The sequence below is a fragment of the Venturia canescens genome, chromosome 6, assembly GCF_019457755.1.
Source record: "Venturia canescens isolate UGA chromosome 6, ASM1945775v1, whole genome shotgun sequence".
NCBI classification, from domain to species: Eukaryota; Metazoa; Arthropoda; class Insecta; order Hymenoptera; family Ichneumonidae; genus Venturia; species Venturia canescens.
Genome location: NC_057426.1, coordinates 9,690,667 through 9,707,519, shown reverse-complemented (window position 1 = coordinate 9,707,519; position 16,853 = coordinate 9,690,667). Strand labels below are relative to the sequence as shown.

Sequence of the window (16,853 nt, the reverse complement as noted above, 5' to 3'; positions counted from 1 at the left end):
AGCCTGGCAAACTTCTACGATTGTTATTTATATTAGGTTTCCGCGCAATTTATCCTGACGAAGGGTAAAACACTTGAATTCGTTTCGTTTCCAGTTCAAACAAAACAGTTGCACACTACAATTTTCTTCAACTTTCTATAATTATTCTTGTTTCTCGAGCTGTTTGAAGAAAGTGAATGTGCTTACGAAGGTTTTAGATTGACAGTATTGGAAAAACAAAAGAAAATTTATGAGTTTTGTTTTAGTAAGTTTTTCCTTCTTGTTGATGTTTACGCGAATCGAATGGAAATCGAAAACTCCAACTTTAAGAGTTGAAATTTGGAAATATGCTAGAAATACACAGCGTGCATCTATTCCAGGAATTATTATTACTCATTACCGTTTATTTGTCGAGAAAACAATTAACGAAAATCACATTTTTTAAGGGTTATAAGGATTTGAGGGCTCATGTGGCGGGTACACTTCCTGTGCGATGATTTAACTGTGTGTGTGTGTGTGTGTGTGTGTGTGTGTGTGTGCAAACGATTGTTGACTCAAAACACATCCAACCAATCTTGTGTTGATTTTCTCTTTCGTTCGTGATCTAAATAGTATCGCTAATTTTGTTTCTTTTACCAAACCAGCTGAGAGAAAACTCTGCAAAATCGGTTCTCAAAAATAAACGGATGATTTTACAATTCAAACTGCACTCCGCCTTCAATTTGCACAAATTTTTACCCGAATATTGAAATTATTCTCGAGGGGGGACAAAAGAATGTTGAGGCTCGTATCATTCGTCGAATTGAATAAGCAATAGTGACTCAAACTTTTGTTCAATTTTTCAAATTAATTCAGAACGAGTTTTCAATTTTTCAAATGAAAAGGTCGTAGCTGTTCACGTGGAGCCTGCTATATTCGATGCCTATTACAACGGATGTTGCAATGGAACGTTCTGGCCTCTTTTCCACTCGATGCCGGACCGTGCAACATTCAGTGCTGATGATTGGCGCGCCTACGTCGCCGTTAACAAGGAATTTGCTGCTAAAACGGTGAGTTTTTATTTTCCCACGATTTTGTGCCATCAACTTGTCGTTAAATTACTTTAGTTTGGTAATGATAAAATATTATTGTTGGTCCACGTCTCAGTTGTTTCTTTCGCACTTTGAATTCGAGGTCGAAACTTCTTCCTCGAATAAGTGACAGCATATTGCGAATTCAAAAGAACGAAGAAATAAATTTAATTAAAAGAGTTGAAAATGAATGAAACATTTAATTATTTTTTCCAGGTTACTGCACTCGAGATCGTACACAAAGATCAAAACAACCAAAATAATGGAACACCTTTGGTTTGGGTACACGATTATCACCTCATGTTGGCTGCCAACTGGATAAGGCAAGCAGCTGAAGAAAAAAACCTGCGACTGAAGTTGGGATTTTTCTTGCATATTCCATTCCCACCTTGGGACATATTCAGATTGTTCCCATGGGCGGACGAGATTCTCCAGGGAATGCTGGGTCAGTTCATACATTTTTCAACCCCTAAAAATTATTTATCAAAACGCAAATCCCGAGACGAGCTCGCACAGCACAGCTCGATGTTAGCATTAAATATTCACCGTCGTACGCTGTAACGAGGCTTTATCGTACACCACTCTTTTCGAAAAAGATGGAAAGAATGAGTTCTCCACTCGAAGATTCATTCAATCGGGCGATGATTCAATTGAATATTAAATAATTTAAAATACTGCCCTGAGAAGGACATTTTTTAACTGAACAAAATTTTCCTTCGATCAACAAATCGTTTACTTGAACCACCACCTTAAGTATCCGAATGAAGCAAATTTCATCCATAAATTTACGTTGTAAGATTACGAGACTTTTGAAGGGGAACAATTGCTTTACTAATCATTTAAAAAAATTGAAAAATCAAGTTTTATTATAGAAAAATGAGCAAATTGAAGGAATTTTGATGTTCTAGACACTTGAAATTTTCGTAGATGCAAATTTGCACCAGTGCGGTGTCTACGGGTTAGTTTGGTGTGAACGAATTAATTAGATCAGACTTTTTAAAAATTGAATACAAAAATATTGTTGATCTTACTATTTGTTAACCGGTATGACGACAAAGACGTAAAAAGCGATATTTAAATGTTGGAAAATGTTGTAATTGCTTGCAGGCTGCGACATGGTTGGTTTCCATATTCAGGACTACTGTTTGAACTTCGTGGATTGTTGTCAAAGAAGTTTGGGTGGGCGAGTCGATCGGAAGAACCTTTTGGTCGAGCATGGTGGTAGAACGGTCCGGGTTCGTCCATTGCCAATCGGAATACCGTTCGACAGATTTGTGTCTTTGGCGGAAACAGCGCCGAAAGTGATGTTGACCAATCAGAAAATCGTGCTCGGAGTGGATCGTTTGGATTACACGAAAGGATTGGTTCACAGATTAAAAGCGTTTGAAATGTTGCTCGAGAAGCATCCCGAGCACCGTGAAAAAGTGACTTTACTGCAAATCGCGGTACCATCGAGAACCGACGTTCGAGAGTACCAGGATCTCAAGCTTGAAATCGATCAGTTGATCGGCAGCATCAACGGCCGTTTCACCACACCTAATTGGTCCCCAATTCGTTATATTTACGGTTGCGTCAGTCAGGACGAATTGGCAGCTCACTATCGCGACTCCGCTGTTGCTCTGGTAACCCCCTTAAGAGATGGCATGAATCTTGTCGCCAAGGAGTTCGTCGCTTGTCAGATAAATTCACCGCCCGGAGTTCTCATCGTTTCGCCCTTCGCCGGAGCCGGGGAAATGATGCACGAAGCTCTCATTTGTAATCCCTACGAAATTGACGAAGCTGCTGAAGTCATACACAGGTTCGGGCTCACGAATTTTCCTGTCATCATACCTCATCGCTCGTGACGTCGCACATGCTTAAAAAATATTCGCTCGTGCTCTTTTCATGCTGGAACAATAATTTGAGATGGAAAATAATAATCGTTTTTGGAAGTTTAAGAAGGGTGGATCGCGACGATACAATGCTGCCGTGCTAAACCATGTTAAATACATTAAAAATTTCAAAATTATAAGAATTTCATAAAATTTGGTAAACGTATTCTTTAAAAATATACAAGTGCATAATAACTTCGATTCAACGCTCAATTATTCGAAACCATGTGGTAAAAAAATTTGAAAAAAATTGTATTTTATACACTTGATGCCAAAGAATGTTATCACGAAATTTTGTCAAATTCTGATTATTTTAATTTCGTGATCCACCCTCCTTAAAGGATTCTCATGAATTTTGGTGAAACTTGGCGGTGCTTAACGAACGATAAACTTTTTCGAGTCGAGACGAATGCTCACTTCGATAATCTTTTGCTCAAATTTGTGTTGAATGAGAATAATTTTGTTGGCAGAGCACTGACGATGCCCGAAGACGAGCGAACTTTACGAATGAACCATCTTCGTCGTCGGGAGAAACAGTATGACGTGAATTACTGGATGAAATCATTTTTACAAGTTATGGGATCGCTCGACGAGAGAGATTCGGTAGGTGCGACAACGATGCAGCCGGTGACAATGGACGATTTTGACGATTATTTGAGCAAGTAGGTACCAATGTCGTTAAGAGATTTGCATGACTGGGCCCAGCCAGCACATGCGGTAGCGAGTAAGTTGTAATTATAAATTACTGATTAAGCAACGAGAATCTTCGTCGTTTCTAACTCGAAATAACTTACGATATGCAACTGATCGTAATTCGTTGAGTCGACGAAACAAAAAGTATTTAAGCAGCATGAGTTTGGGTACGACGACGCGTGGGCACACTTATCTAAGCAAATTCTTCAAGATAAATCGGTTCAAAAACCGATTTGGAAGCGCATGTCGCCGGGCTGCAGCAAAGTAACACAAAAAAGTTAGATTCGATATTAAAAAACTCCCGAATAAAAGCAAAATCGGGATTTCTGGTAATTCAATTGGCACGTTTCAAAATCGTTTTCATTCTCACAAATTCACTGTTCGAGGAAGTTCAACGTTAGCTCCAAAACTCCATTTTTTCTTACTTCTTTCAAATTCTTCCACCTTTTCTTTTGAGTACTGCTGAATAAGTTTGAATAAAAAAAAAAAAAAATAAAAAAATTCATTTCCGTTGAGCTACTTCGAAAGAAATCAAACTTCATCTCATTCCCAGAGCTTCTAACGGGTACCTTCAAAATTCTTTATAGCAAAAAGAAAAAAAGACGAACCGTGTTACCTTTGCATCGCTAATACGAGAAATTAGCCAGAGCAGAAGTGGCCCTATTTCTTTTCTTTCTCCGGGCCAAAAAGTCGTGGCTGAAAACGCTTTTCCCCTCTCTTTATACTTTGTCTTGTATACTTTGGTAAAAGCGGCGGGCCCGCGCGTGCAGTTGGGACCTGACTCATAATGAAAGCCGGGTAACGATCCAGTGATGGCGCATGTCCCCTAGGTATATTGGCGACAACCACAAATTGGCGCTCCTGCTCGATTACGATGGTACATTAGCTCCAATCGCTACACATCCGGATCTTGCTACATTGCCTCTCGAGACCAAGAACGTATTACAAAGATTGAGCAAAATACCGGATGTCTACATCGCCATTGTCTCAGGTAGAAATGTCAACAATGTCAAAACAATGGTCGGCATCGAAGGTATTACTTATGCTGGTAATCACGGTCTTGAGATTCTTCATCCCGATGGTAGCAAATTCGTTCATCCTATGCCTGCTGAATTTGAGGGAAAAGTTGCTGGTCTTATGCAAGCACTTCAAGATCAGGTAAACTATCGTGATTCGCTTATTCCATTTATTACCTAACGAATCCTTTATACAGAATCAGATTCAAACGTTAAAAAAGCATGGAGTACGATTTGTGTGGTGTATTATTTATTTTCTGAACCTTTTGACCAAATCCTCAAGACTTTTTTAATACCTGAACAAACATTTTGTCTGAAAACTCAAATAATAAGGTGAGTTAATAATTCTTTAATAAGAAGATTTGAAAATCTCTCATTCGATATGAAATAAGCTAAAAAAGTTCATGCGAAATGAGTTTATTATCAAATTCAAAATTAGAACGGATTCATCGTGTCGATTCAATCTCTCATTCGAATAAATATCAGTTTCAATTGTTTTATTCCTGTTCTAAATATTCTTTCGGTTTTCTATTACTTTTCAAATTCACACTGAAAATCATTATTTCCCTGTGGAAAAATTAATTTTTCATTCGTTTTAAGAAATCAGTAGTTTGAATAATTGCGAATATTTCTTTTGTCTCAAAATGCTTGAAAAGTGGAATAATCAGTTCTTCATTATGGAAAGATGTTTTTAGAGCTGAATTTCTTAAACAAAAGGTCGAACATGGTAATAAAATGGTAATTAATATTGTTATTAAAGCTTTGTCGAGATGGTGCGTGGGTGGAGAACAAGGGTGCTTTGTTGACCTTTCACTACAGAGAGACTCCGATGGCAGGAAGAAAAGACATGATAGCATCGGCGAAGAAATTGATCGAAGAAACGGGATTCAAAGCTTGTTCGGCTCACTGTGCCCTCGAGGCTAAACCACCGGTCGAATGGAACAAGGGTCGTGCCTCAATTTACATATTACGTACTGCTTTTGGCCTCGATTGGAGCGAAAGAATTCGCATTATTTATGCCGGTGACGACGTCACTGACGAGGACGCGATGAAGGTATAATTCTTTTATTATTTTCTAACTTTTTCAATATCTCGAAGAGAAACGAGGATTTTTCATTGGGGAAAAAGATTACGGATAACAAAATGTTCCTTCATTTTCAATGTTTTTTTTTTAATACAATTAAGTTTTCAAACCCTCGCAAAGTTTTTTCTCGGCAATTACGCTCGTGTCCATAAAATTAGTGTCCAAACCAATTTTCGTTTGAAGAAACGTCTCCCGGGCTTCGCAATTAAAAGAAATAACATGCCGATTTTACCCCCACTATAGCGAATCGCTTTATTCAGAGACAAAAGTGTCTCGGCGAGCCTTGGGTCAGTAGACGACAGGGCTGTCAATGTACTTGTCCCAAGACTGTACCGAATCTCTTGATAACAATTTGTTTGTCTGTGAAAATTTTCATAAAGCTCTGAAACAAAAACCGTTGTTGAATGCGAATGAAAATTACTTGTAAATTTTTTCGAAATTTATTTTAGCTCAATTTAACATTCGAATCGCAGATTTGTACGGAGGGTAATTATGAGAAGAATTGTAATTTGAATACGGTCAAAGTTCATTAAAATCTCAGATTTGTATGGAAAATAATTGTAAAGGAAATTGTGATTTTTAAATAGTTTAAAATTTATAGGAATCGCCGATTTCTATTCCGACTAAATTGTAAAATGAATTGCAATTTTGTATTGTTTTGAAATTCATGAGACAAAAAATTGAAATTTTTTTCTCTTCACTAGGCGTTAAAAGGTATGGCAGCGACTTTCCGCGTGGCTTCATCGCACATAATTCGAACATCGGCCGAGCGTCGATTGCCCAGTACCGATTCCGTCCTGACGATGTTGAAATGGGTCGAGAGACATTTGTCGAAACGCAAACATTGCAACAACAACGACATCGGACATCGATACAGACGCAGTAGCGGTGGCGTAACGATGGAAATGTCTTTTCCGACCCAACCAAGAGCATAGATCTTTTCCCGAGGCGTCGGAAAAACGTCTTCAAATAACTGAATTCTGACTTTCGAATATTCGATAGGAACGTTTTTTTTTGTATTCGTAGAACAAATTCCATCGTATTTTTTGATTTTTGAAAATTCTCCACTAACTTTTGTCCCACCGGGAAACGTATAATGATTGAAGTTTGATCGCTGCTTTCGAAAGTTTGTTAAAATTTTGCTCGAACTGTCAAAAAATTTGATACAATTATTTTCCGAGTTTACATCTAATCCATTGTTCACTCGTTTTTTAATATTCTTTTGTTCGAGTTCAAGAGCCTTGTTTTTTAGCTGAGCGTTCCTCGAAACGAAGACCGAAATTCCCCGCGGATTTTGCAAGTATTTATCTCCCAAATAATGTTGGAAGAATAATGAAAGATAAAGGCCATATAACATTCACTTCCAAGCGTTAAATTCCAACTGCTCTGATTGTGTCGTGAGCCCAAAGAAAACCAAATAAACGGACGATGTTGAAGTTCGTATCGTTGGAATGCAAAAACTTTTTTTTTCTTTAGTGATATCACAATTTATTTTCACTTTTGTACTACAAAAATCGATGAAACTTTGTTCCCAACGTGAGAATCAAATTGTCAAAAAAAAACATGGAAATCTGAAAAGCCATCAACCGTTTATAAAAACATGGCAAATTTTGAGCGAAGAATTGCCAATTTAAAGAAAAAAACTAAGCATTTTATTTTGTATTGACACGATACGAATTTTCACTCCAAACGAACACAAGCAACTGTATGATAGTCTAAAAGGAATATTCGTCGGTGTAAAACGAAATCTCGGACAGTCTTTCGAGCTCCTGTTGATCAGTAAATTAAAGATCTTAGTATTTAGTGATATAGTCGTAGGTCCGTTTCGCTCAAGAAGAAATATAAGTACCTAGTAGAAAAAAAAAACCATAAAAAAAAAATAAAGTAATATAAAAACAGCAAAAGCACAGCTTGTCGATGTAAAGTTGCACGATATGCGATTTGTAAAAACGTGCTACAGACTGCGAGAATCGATAGAGAATTGGAGAGCACACATTTTTCCATCGCCCCAAAAAATCTGAAATATTTTTCATATCTTTTGTATGGATATTAAAATTTTTGAAGAAATTTCTATGAGTAAAAATCATTGATAAAAAATGAATTTTCAGAGACATATCTAATAATCGATAGTAAACGACTGGGCCAAAGTGTGCTAAAAATAATGTGCTAACGAAAATTCGATTCTACATTTTTGGTCCAATGTTTTTCCATTTACTTTCTAACTCTGGTAATAAAAAGAAATGTTTAACGATGAATCATATAAAAATACTTTTTCAAATGAATTGCATAGTATATTCGCAATAGACTCTGGCGACACAAATATTGATGAGAATGTGCACAAAAACATTTGCTCTGGTTACGAGAAAAAAAGGTGCTCGAATTATTGAGACTCTGACAAAAGAATATTTTTATATGGACGAGAGTCGAAAATACTGCGTAACAAAACATTTCAATTGTTTGTCCAGAATCCATTTTTCAATACAAATCTATAAACTCATTCTGTTTAAAAATGTACCTAGTAACGATCATACTCCATTTTCATTTCGTAAGATCGAAACGTTTGTTTGACGAATAACGCCCAACTGACATCTCAATTTTCTTCCTGATATTTATTAGTTAATTTTCATCCCTAGTCAATTATTGAAAGGAGCGTTGAAGGAATAAATATCACAATATTTTGAAACTAAAACGAAAAATAATTTTTAATTAATGTATTTACAACACCGAACCAAACTGAAACAAGTCAATTTTGACATTGAGATTGTGCCATTTACGCCAATGATTTTTTAAATCAATATATATTCTGATGAAACATTATCATGATAGAAGGATGTGATTCTAATGTGTTTGGGAACAATAGAGTTAATCCTTGATGAATCACGAAAGTTTGATGAATTTTAATCGATAAGCGACTTTGTTAATAATTTATAATTTTCAGTCTCTTTTGACGTATATATTTCTCAACTTTTCCAATTTTTTAATTTTTTTAAATTCAGTTTTTGCCAAAGTAAAGATTTGAATTAAAACAATAATATAAATGATTATTAAAGTGTTGCAAAAATAATGGAAAAAATAAAATTCAAGAGAATCAACTGACTCGACTCTGCCGATAAGTCACACAAACAGGGATATTTATACGAATTTCTATACGATCATACTCATGTTAATTCCTCTAAGTGAAAAATAGATACGTAATTCTCATTGTACTCGCAGGGGAAAAATGTAACTACTGGATCGAGATCCTAACTTGGGCGAGACTTTCCACAAATTAAAACTAGTACATTAAGCAATATGACTACTTTTTTCAACAATATAAACATATGTTTTGTGTATATGTCTTTCTCCAGATGAAAAATGATAGTTTTTTGTTCTCAGAGGATGTAGAGTGAGCGAGACAATTTTTATTTACAACTACACAAACAGAATAAATATAAGTAAGCGCTTGAGTCGAATAAAATTATTTTCTAGGTATACGATCACGTGTTCGTTCGTTTCATTTTAATCCAGCAAGTCCAGATTTCCTAGATCCAACAATATTAGGAAACTCGTGTAATGTTTCTCATGATACGTCCAAAAAGATACAAATTCAACCTAATTATTCGAAATTTCATAAAAAAAAGGGCATAATAACAACCATCCTCTTTACACCTCTGCTCGAAAAAACTCTGCTTCTAAAATCTTTACTCCGAAATTCATAACATCTCTGCCTCTACTCATGTACAATCCATAATCTCCAACGTCTCTACTTACGATGAGATATGTTCTGAAATAATCACGAGTAGAGATATTAGGGATTAAATATCACACCGGAGGAGTAGATATATTAAGGGAGTTGGGGCCGTACAGTCATTTTTGTTACCCAAAAGTTATGATCTGTACCTTTCAAAAGTTAGGCCAGTTTACAGTTTGGCAATGTTGCACACACTTTGAAGATCTCCTAATAAATCTGAAAAAATTGACATTATTCAGCAAGTCTTGCTCATGTTGCCTAAAAAAATTTCATATTTTTAGCATCATTTTTTACGGAGATATCACTGAATATGTCTTGACTTCCATAAGACTATATGTTATTTGGCCCAAATTGTTATTGATTTTTCTCAGCAACGACGCTCTCCTAAATTGCCTGAAAATTCAACTGATTTTTTTTGACACTTTATAAGATGCAAAATAACTAGCAGCTATGTGTTAACTGTACTCATCACAGCTCTACTCGATAACAATTCCGCTCTTTAAAAATGCATTTAGAGAAGAACTGTTGTCGAATACATTTACTGAGAGTAGAATTGTTGACTTGCTGCAGCATAATTCGACTCGCATAATTCGACTCGATAACATTTCCACTCTAAAGATTTTTATTTCATGCATGAATAGCGTCTCCATTCTTCAACATGTCTAGGCGGATAAAGCAGATTATTAATTACGAAAGAGGAGACAATTTTTGCAAATTTGACAACAGGGCTGTTTGGATGAGCAGCGTTGTTTTTGAGCAGTGTCGAATCAGCGTAGAAAATTTTCTCCCCGTTTTCCTTACTTTTCTCCTACTTTATAACAAAAGAGCGAAAAATACTGAAACGAAGATCCGATATTTCTCGAAAAGGAGGCACACTCCTATTCTACGAAAATCTAAATATTTTAACAAAGTATCATTTTTCACCGAATAATAACCATCGAATAATGATATTTATACACACATATAATACGCAGAGGTTTATTCAGCAAAAAAGGCACGCAGCAGCACATATATCCTTTACGCACAATAAATAAATCCATGTACAGACTCACAGTTCGAGCAGGATATACGTCGAGAGGGCTCCGATTGTTGTCAGCAGGGATTCCTTTCGTCACTACGAGTTGCTGGCATTGCCAACAGGAAAACTCCACTCGGTTTTTCAGGTACGAGAAAAACGTGGTTGCTGTATAGTATATACGTGTACATAAAGGAACGATTACACGGTGTCCATTTCAAGATGGAGGTGAAAGGCATAAGTGTACGCCACAATTGCACGAATCCATGCTATGCTAGAGTAAAGCTCGTACAATGTGAGCAAAAGGGAACGTGCTGTCTGCAGCATCCTTTTCTTCATTTATTTACAAATGGCTACAGGCATCATTGAGTTGTGTGCAGAGGATTTATACAGGGACATTCAAAAGTTTAGAAATACTTGACAGTTTATTTTCCTGAATGCTAGCTAAACGAGAAGATCGGGAAAGAAACCGAACTTCTTTTGAGCATCAAAAACGGTTTTCGTGTGCGATAACAAGATTTTTGAGGTTTTTCCATTAGGAGGAGCGTTGTGAAAGAGTAGAAAAACTGGGGAAATTCGGAACAGTACGGGAAAGAATATTATTAAGGAGTTGGAATTGGGGCCGAAGTGGGAAAATGTTTTATTCGCTATTGACAGGACAAAAAGACTTTTACTTGAAGAACTTGAAGTGATACAGCTCGCAGTCATCCAACATTTTAAGCATAACGAAGAAAATTTGACTTTTTTCATTGTTGGAAAGGATTTTCTTGATGAATAACCTTTCCCTTCAAATTTTGTTCGATTCCTCTTTTTGTCCAGTATTTATTGAAAGAAATTAGATGATTTAGATAATTTGAAAACTTTTGAAGGGCAGTGTATGTGTACAAGGACTTTGTGGGCTAACGTAAAGAAATCCGGGCATTATCTCCGCTGTTTTGCCGATTCAATTGTGTGTGCAAAGAAAGGCAGCGTTTAACAAGAGTTTAATAAAAGGCAAACAGCGTCGGCTTCTCACTGCGGCAATGGAAGGAGGGAGAAAAAAATTGTTTTTGTGGATGGGTCCAAACTATGCTCAGAGATACAAGAATCGTCGATCGCGATGCGTGTGCCTGTAAGAAAATTCCTCGGCTCTGTACGTGAGGATTATTTGGCTTACCGGGAGGGTGACGGAGAATGAGCAGAGAGCAGGGGAGTCGAGGAAGAGCCTTCGAGAGAGCGAAAGAGATGGATCGTAGAAGAATAGAAAGACACGGAGCCAACCTCGAAAGGATCACAGCTGCCCCGATGAGCTTTTTTTCTTAAATGTTTTTCTACTTTAGGGTTTTCAGGCTTTGCGAGAATTAACGTACGCGAGGAAAATCGGCCTCGCGTGCTAACGTTTTTTTCTTCGATCTCAAAACCCTCGCAGCATATAGTAGCTCGTGATATATAAACTCGTGGGTCAGCTCATATTCTTCAAGCACAAAAAGTTCACTTCGAATAACTCATTTATCCTCGTTTCATTCATTTATTAATAAAAATAATCAGAATTTGATCAAATTTGGTGATAACATTCTTTGGCATCAAGTATACAAATACAATTTTTTTCAAATTTTCTTACCACTTGGTTATCGAATAGTTGAGCGTTAAATCCAAGTTCTTATGCACGAGATGTATAACTGTATATATGCTATTAACTGTATGCTTATACACGTGAACTTTAGTGCTCAATTACTCGAGAGCTATGTGGTAGAAAAATCTAAAAAAATTCATATTGTCTCATATATTTTTAAAGAATACATTTACCAAATTTTATTAAATTCTTATCATTTTGAAATTCTTCATATTTTTAACATCGTTTAGCATGGCAATATTGTAACATTGCGATTCACCCTCCTTTTAATTCGAAGAGCAAGAATGAGAATGGTCCTATCCACCATATTGCAAAAAGACCAATACCCATCTTTTTCTCTACAAGCATAGTCAAAAATGTTTCCAGTCACTTCAAATGTTTATATTGTACAATATGCTCGGATTCGACAACCCTGAAAAAAAACTATATGAATGGTAAAATGTCACACGTATTCAGTGTATATTCGTTTATCTATCATAGAATTTACTATGCTGACAGTGAAAATTTGTCATTTACAATACATTTCCACTAGTTCTGTCGTGCATCACTTTTGCCATCCATGCACACAAAGCTGTTTAGAATTGAAGGGACGAAAAATAGTGAAATTAAAAAAACGCTGTTTGGAATCGGTGGCTAAATATTTTGAAAATTGTTGAAAAATGATAATACATTGTTCACTATAAAAAACGAAACCGTTTTCTCCGTGTACCGGAAGTAAAGTTTCCTCTCTGTTTGTACGAATTTCATGCTGCTAGAAAATTATCCTCCAGTTTATCCTCCATGTTCTATATTCGAACTTTCGAATAACGAATAAACTGCGGATGAACACAATCAAGCCGGTTCTCGCGACATTTTGGGCGAAGCTCGAATCCACCGATTGCCAGGAATAAATGAAAATGCCTGTACATATTCATATAGGCACACGTAATGTCAGGAATCCGCAGTTGCAAGTTCCAGGAAGGGCGTGATCCTTTGAGCAAGGGAGGAGAAATCCGAGAGAGATTTGCTCCAATCCCAAGCACGTTTGACTATTCTCTAAGAGATTATAGACGGAGCCGAGCCCTCTATGTATCTAGAAATACGCGTACATACATCGCCGTGCATGTACGAAAGTACAATCGACGAAGCTGGGATTGGCCTCACGGCTCACGGCTCGAGCACACCCCACTGGCAGCACATCCGTTTCGGATCCTTAACGCCAGAATGGATACGCACCACAACTCCATAAAAACATCGAAATAAAATCCTTCCTCTCGTCAATGAACGGACGGAGCGGGGGGCTGAGTACAAACGCGAAGTTTCAAAGACGACGATGAATCGGAAGGGAAAAAACACGCTAAATCTCGTGTTGTGTACACGCACGTTTCATTGTGGGAATAAGTTGTTTCGGGATTTGTCGAGACACCGGCTGAAAAAGAACGTCCGGCTGTCCGTCGTCGCGAGGATCTCATCTGAGGACGCGGACATATTTTTCCGAATTGTCGAGCGATCCTTGAGCCTGCCGAGAAAATCAATAAAATCGCGCCTTACAGCTTCGGATATTATCGGAAAAAATTCGTTTCTTTTTTACAGACGAGAGCGACGCTTTCCCAAACGAGTTTCACTCGTCGTTTCGATCGTCTCCGATCTTCTCTCATTTCGGCAGGACAAACTATGATTTCGAGAACTTGGAGAATTATTGCTCTCATCAAAACCGACGTACGCAGACGACGATAAAAAGTTTTGACAAAATTTATCGAAATTCAACGAAATGTCGATTGAACCATCAAAAAAATCATTGAGGAGCCGAACAATTTAATTTCGTATTCCGCACCATTCGAAGATCGAGCAAAAACGTCGTCAGTCGACGTTTTTCTTATGCCAAAATGAATTTTACAAAATTGTGGAATTGTCGAGATCTCGCTGAGGAATCTTTCAGCGTTAAATAAATAAGATAATTGATTTTGTTTTTCAAGATGGAGCAGCCGCAAGTACGAGAACTCGAGATCATATAAATGGAAACAAAAGGCGGAAACTGGTTTGCTAAGTCACTAACTCAGTGGAAACGCACCCCGAGGCGGCAATCGATTCACCCCGATGTAATTATCCGAGCGTTGAATTTTTTATCGTACTGAAACAATGACGTATTTTCAGACTAAACAACATCGAGCAGAATTTCCTTCCATCCGGAGTGGCACCGACGCCACCGCGAATAACCAACTCCCTCGTAGCCCGCTCGCCGAATATACAACCGACGTCGATACAGATATGTATTCGAGGCTCAAGTATATACGATTCTGCCACCCTCGATGTACTGAAGCCAACGTTTCGCTTTTCTGTTGACATTGCCTGTAATAGAATAATCTGTGGAGATCGTAGCTCCGATCCGTCTACGCGCATATATATGTCAATTTATATGGCGAGGGATCGTCACACGCTGGCCTGACTAAAAACTCGGAATTGTTACAAAATTAACGTCACAAGCGTCGACGATTGTACTTTCATTTTTACCATTCGAGAATCCCCTGCACAGCATTTGCTAGTCAAAAATTTATTAAATTTTCATTCAAACGTTCCAATCTCCGGGATTTCGTCACATTGAAAAATGGAATTTGCTCGTTCAACAAAACTTTTTGTGGAAGTAACGAAGTTTGTTGTTGATTCGACAAAACTTTCGGCAATCGTCGCGATGTTTTTTTTTTTTTTTTAGTTAGAAATATTCATGTGTGAACCAACAGATTGAGTGTTTGAACTAACCAAATTTTGGGTGGGGATAAAATGTTAGAGGACTAAAAATTTGAATAACTATTTGAATCTCGAGTTTGTAAACTTCGAATGATGACACGGAGGCGGATCAATTCGACTAGAGCTTTGAATGTCGAAAATAAATAAAGTAGAAAGTTCAAGGTTCGAAGCACTTTTACATCGAAAATAGAATGTAACAATCGCGCCCATAGAGACGACTAAAATTTCGATTCATAAATTACTATACGATCAGCAATAATGTGAATATTCACAATTTCGAAAATATAATAACGAAAGAGCAAATATTGCTGAGGTTGAAATACTGAAAGACCAAAAAGTCGAACGGTTGAAATGACGAAACGCTGAATAGTCAACCAATAATCCGAAATAAAGAAACGCAGCGGAGCTCAAAATGCACGCTTCTCACTCAGACCGGTGATTTCCGAATGAAACATCGCCATTTTGACTTTCGCTTTTTCGAGCCATCGCTATTTTGCATATCCAAGTTTTTAGGCTCGAAAAATTCACTTTCGATTTTTTGCTACTCTGTATTCGGGTCCGTCCATAAAACGAGAATTCGAAAATACGATTTTTGACATTCGTATGGTCTGTTAAAATTGCATTCAAAATGCAAACTATCGAAATATATATTTTCGAGTAAGTACGAATTCAAAGAAGGAATATTCGATTAAACACGTGATACGCTAAATATATAATCGATCGGGAATAAGAATATCGAATTACTTATTTTTCTCTGACCTGATATCGTAACTTTTCAAATTTCGAAAAATCGTAAATGTATGTGCGAAAGGTGCGAAGCAAAGAGAATTGTTGAAAGTTATTTTCGGCGGTGTGCAAACGTCTTACATCGTTCATCCACAATTTTACAGATTTTCTGTCAGAGAGAATCTTCGTAGGGAGGATCGACGACGACGACGACGATGAATCGAGGATTTAAAACTTCGCAATCGTCGACAGACAACAAAGGTGCAGACATTTCTTACGACTTGTCACGAAAAAATGGCATTGGAAACAGTGAAAGTTGGAAAAATATAATAAGCTCGAATGAATTTACGAGAAGAATAAATTTTATAGGGCATTATATAAAAATGTGAATTTTAGTTGTGCAAAGTTGCAATGGAATGCATTTAATTATGTAAATCCCTCGGAAATGCGAAAGCATTATAAAAATGCGGAGGAAAAGAGGTGAACGGAGTGACGAATCCGGGCAGGGAATAAATCGACTTTATTAAAACCATTTGCAAATCGCGTTGGATATTTGCGAGTAAAAAGATGCGATAAAAGCTGTGAGTTTTTGGAGCAGCGAAGTAGCCCGAGTCGGGAAATAATGTCGGTGAAATTGTTTAATTAGGAAAATGCGACGAATCGTGCAGCATTACGCGCCTCGATACGATGCCTCGAGGCCGTTTTGAGGGGACGATTTTTCGTGCGAGTACTAATTTTAAAAAAAGTCTCGATATATGTTTAAACATAAATGTAGAAAAATATACGAGGGCGAGAGAATCTTTTACGAGGATTGGAGCGTGTGTGGGGGAGGGATTCCCCGCTAATACGCCGTCTGTTTGTTCAAAGAGGGTATTCTCGCGAGTAAAGGGGGAAGAGAACGCTCCGTGGGTGGAAGAAGAAGCGAGAAAGAGCGAGCGAACGTAGGAGACCGAGGCTAATCCCCTACCGACACGAGAATCTCATCGCTTTTCGCCTCGTGCGAACCCTAAAATAAACAATCCTCCTTTCCACGCTCACTCACCCTCCCATGCAATCCCTCAGATTCACAATTTCTCCGCTCTATTATTACGACCGAGGATCCTCCAATTGCGAGCGTTTTTTCTTTATGCATTTACCAAAGAAAACCTTTTTCCTGCCCTCTTACCAGCATCGGCGAATATCGACTTCAGGGATAAAATCCTTTTCCAAGAGGCATCAAAATCGTCGCTTCCGTTGCGTTGACGCAACGAGTTATCCGTATCACTTAGCAAAATCCCCAAACTCCTTTCTCGCAACCAGTACGAATCGCTATGCTGCCAAGTGTCGTTGAGCG

The 16,853-nt window shown here is 37.6% G+C and overlaps 1 protein-coding gene across 2 annotated transcripts in view; it reads left to right on the top strand.

The window, feature by feature from the left end:
* The window catches only part of Tps1 (Trehalose-6-phosphate synthase 1), a 28,903-nt gene extending 19,719 nt beyond the window's left edge, over positions 1-9,184 (top strand). For both annotated transcript variants that reach the window (XM_043421173.1, XM_043421172.1), the window contains 7 exons: positions 864-1,028; positions 1,266-1,494; positions 2,157-2,847; positions 3,391-3,582; positions 4,444-4,771; positions 5,390-5,683; positions 6,418-9,184. In XM_043421173.1, the coding sequence (XP_043277108.1) occupies positions 864-1,028; positions 1,266-1,494; positions 2,157-2,847; positions 3,391-3,582; positions 4,444-4,771; positions 5,390-5,683; positions 6,418-6,648 (2,130 nt within the window). In that variant the 3' untranslated portion in view covers positions 6,649-9,184. The remainder of the gene's footprint in view (positions 1-863; positions 1,029-1,265; positions 1,495-2,156; positions 2,848-3,390; positions 3,583-4,443; positions 4,772-5,389; positions 5,684-6,417) is intronic.
* Positions 9,185-16,853: the final 7,669 nt, after the last annotated feature.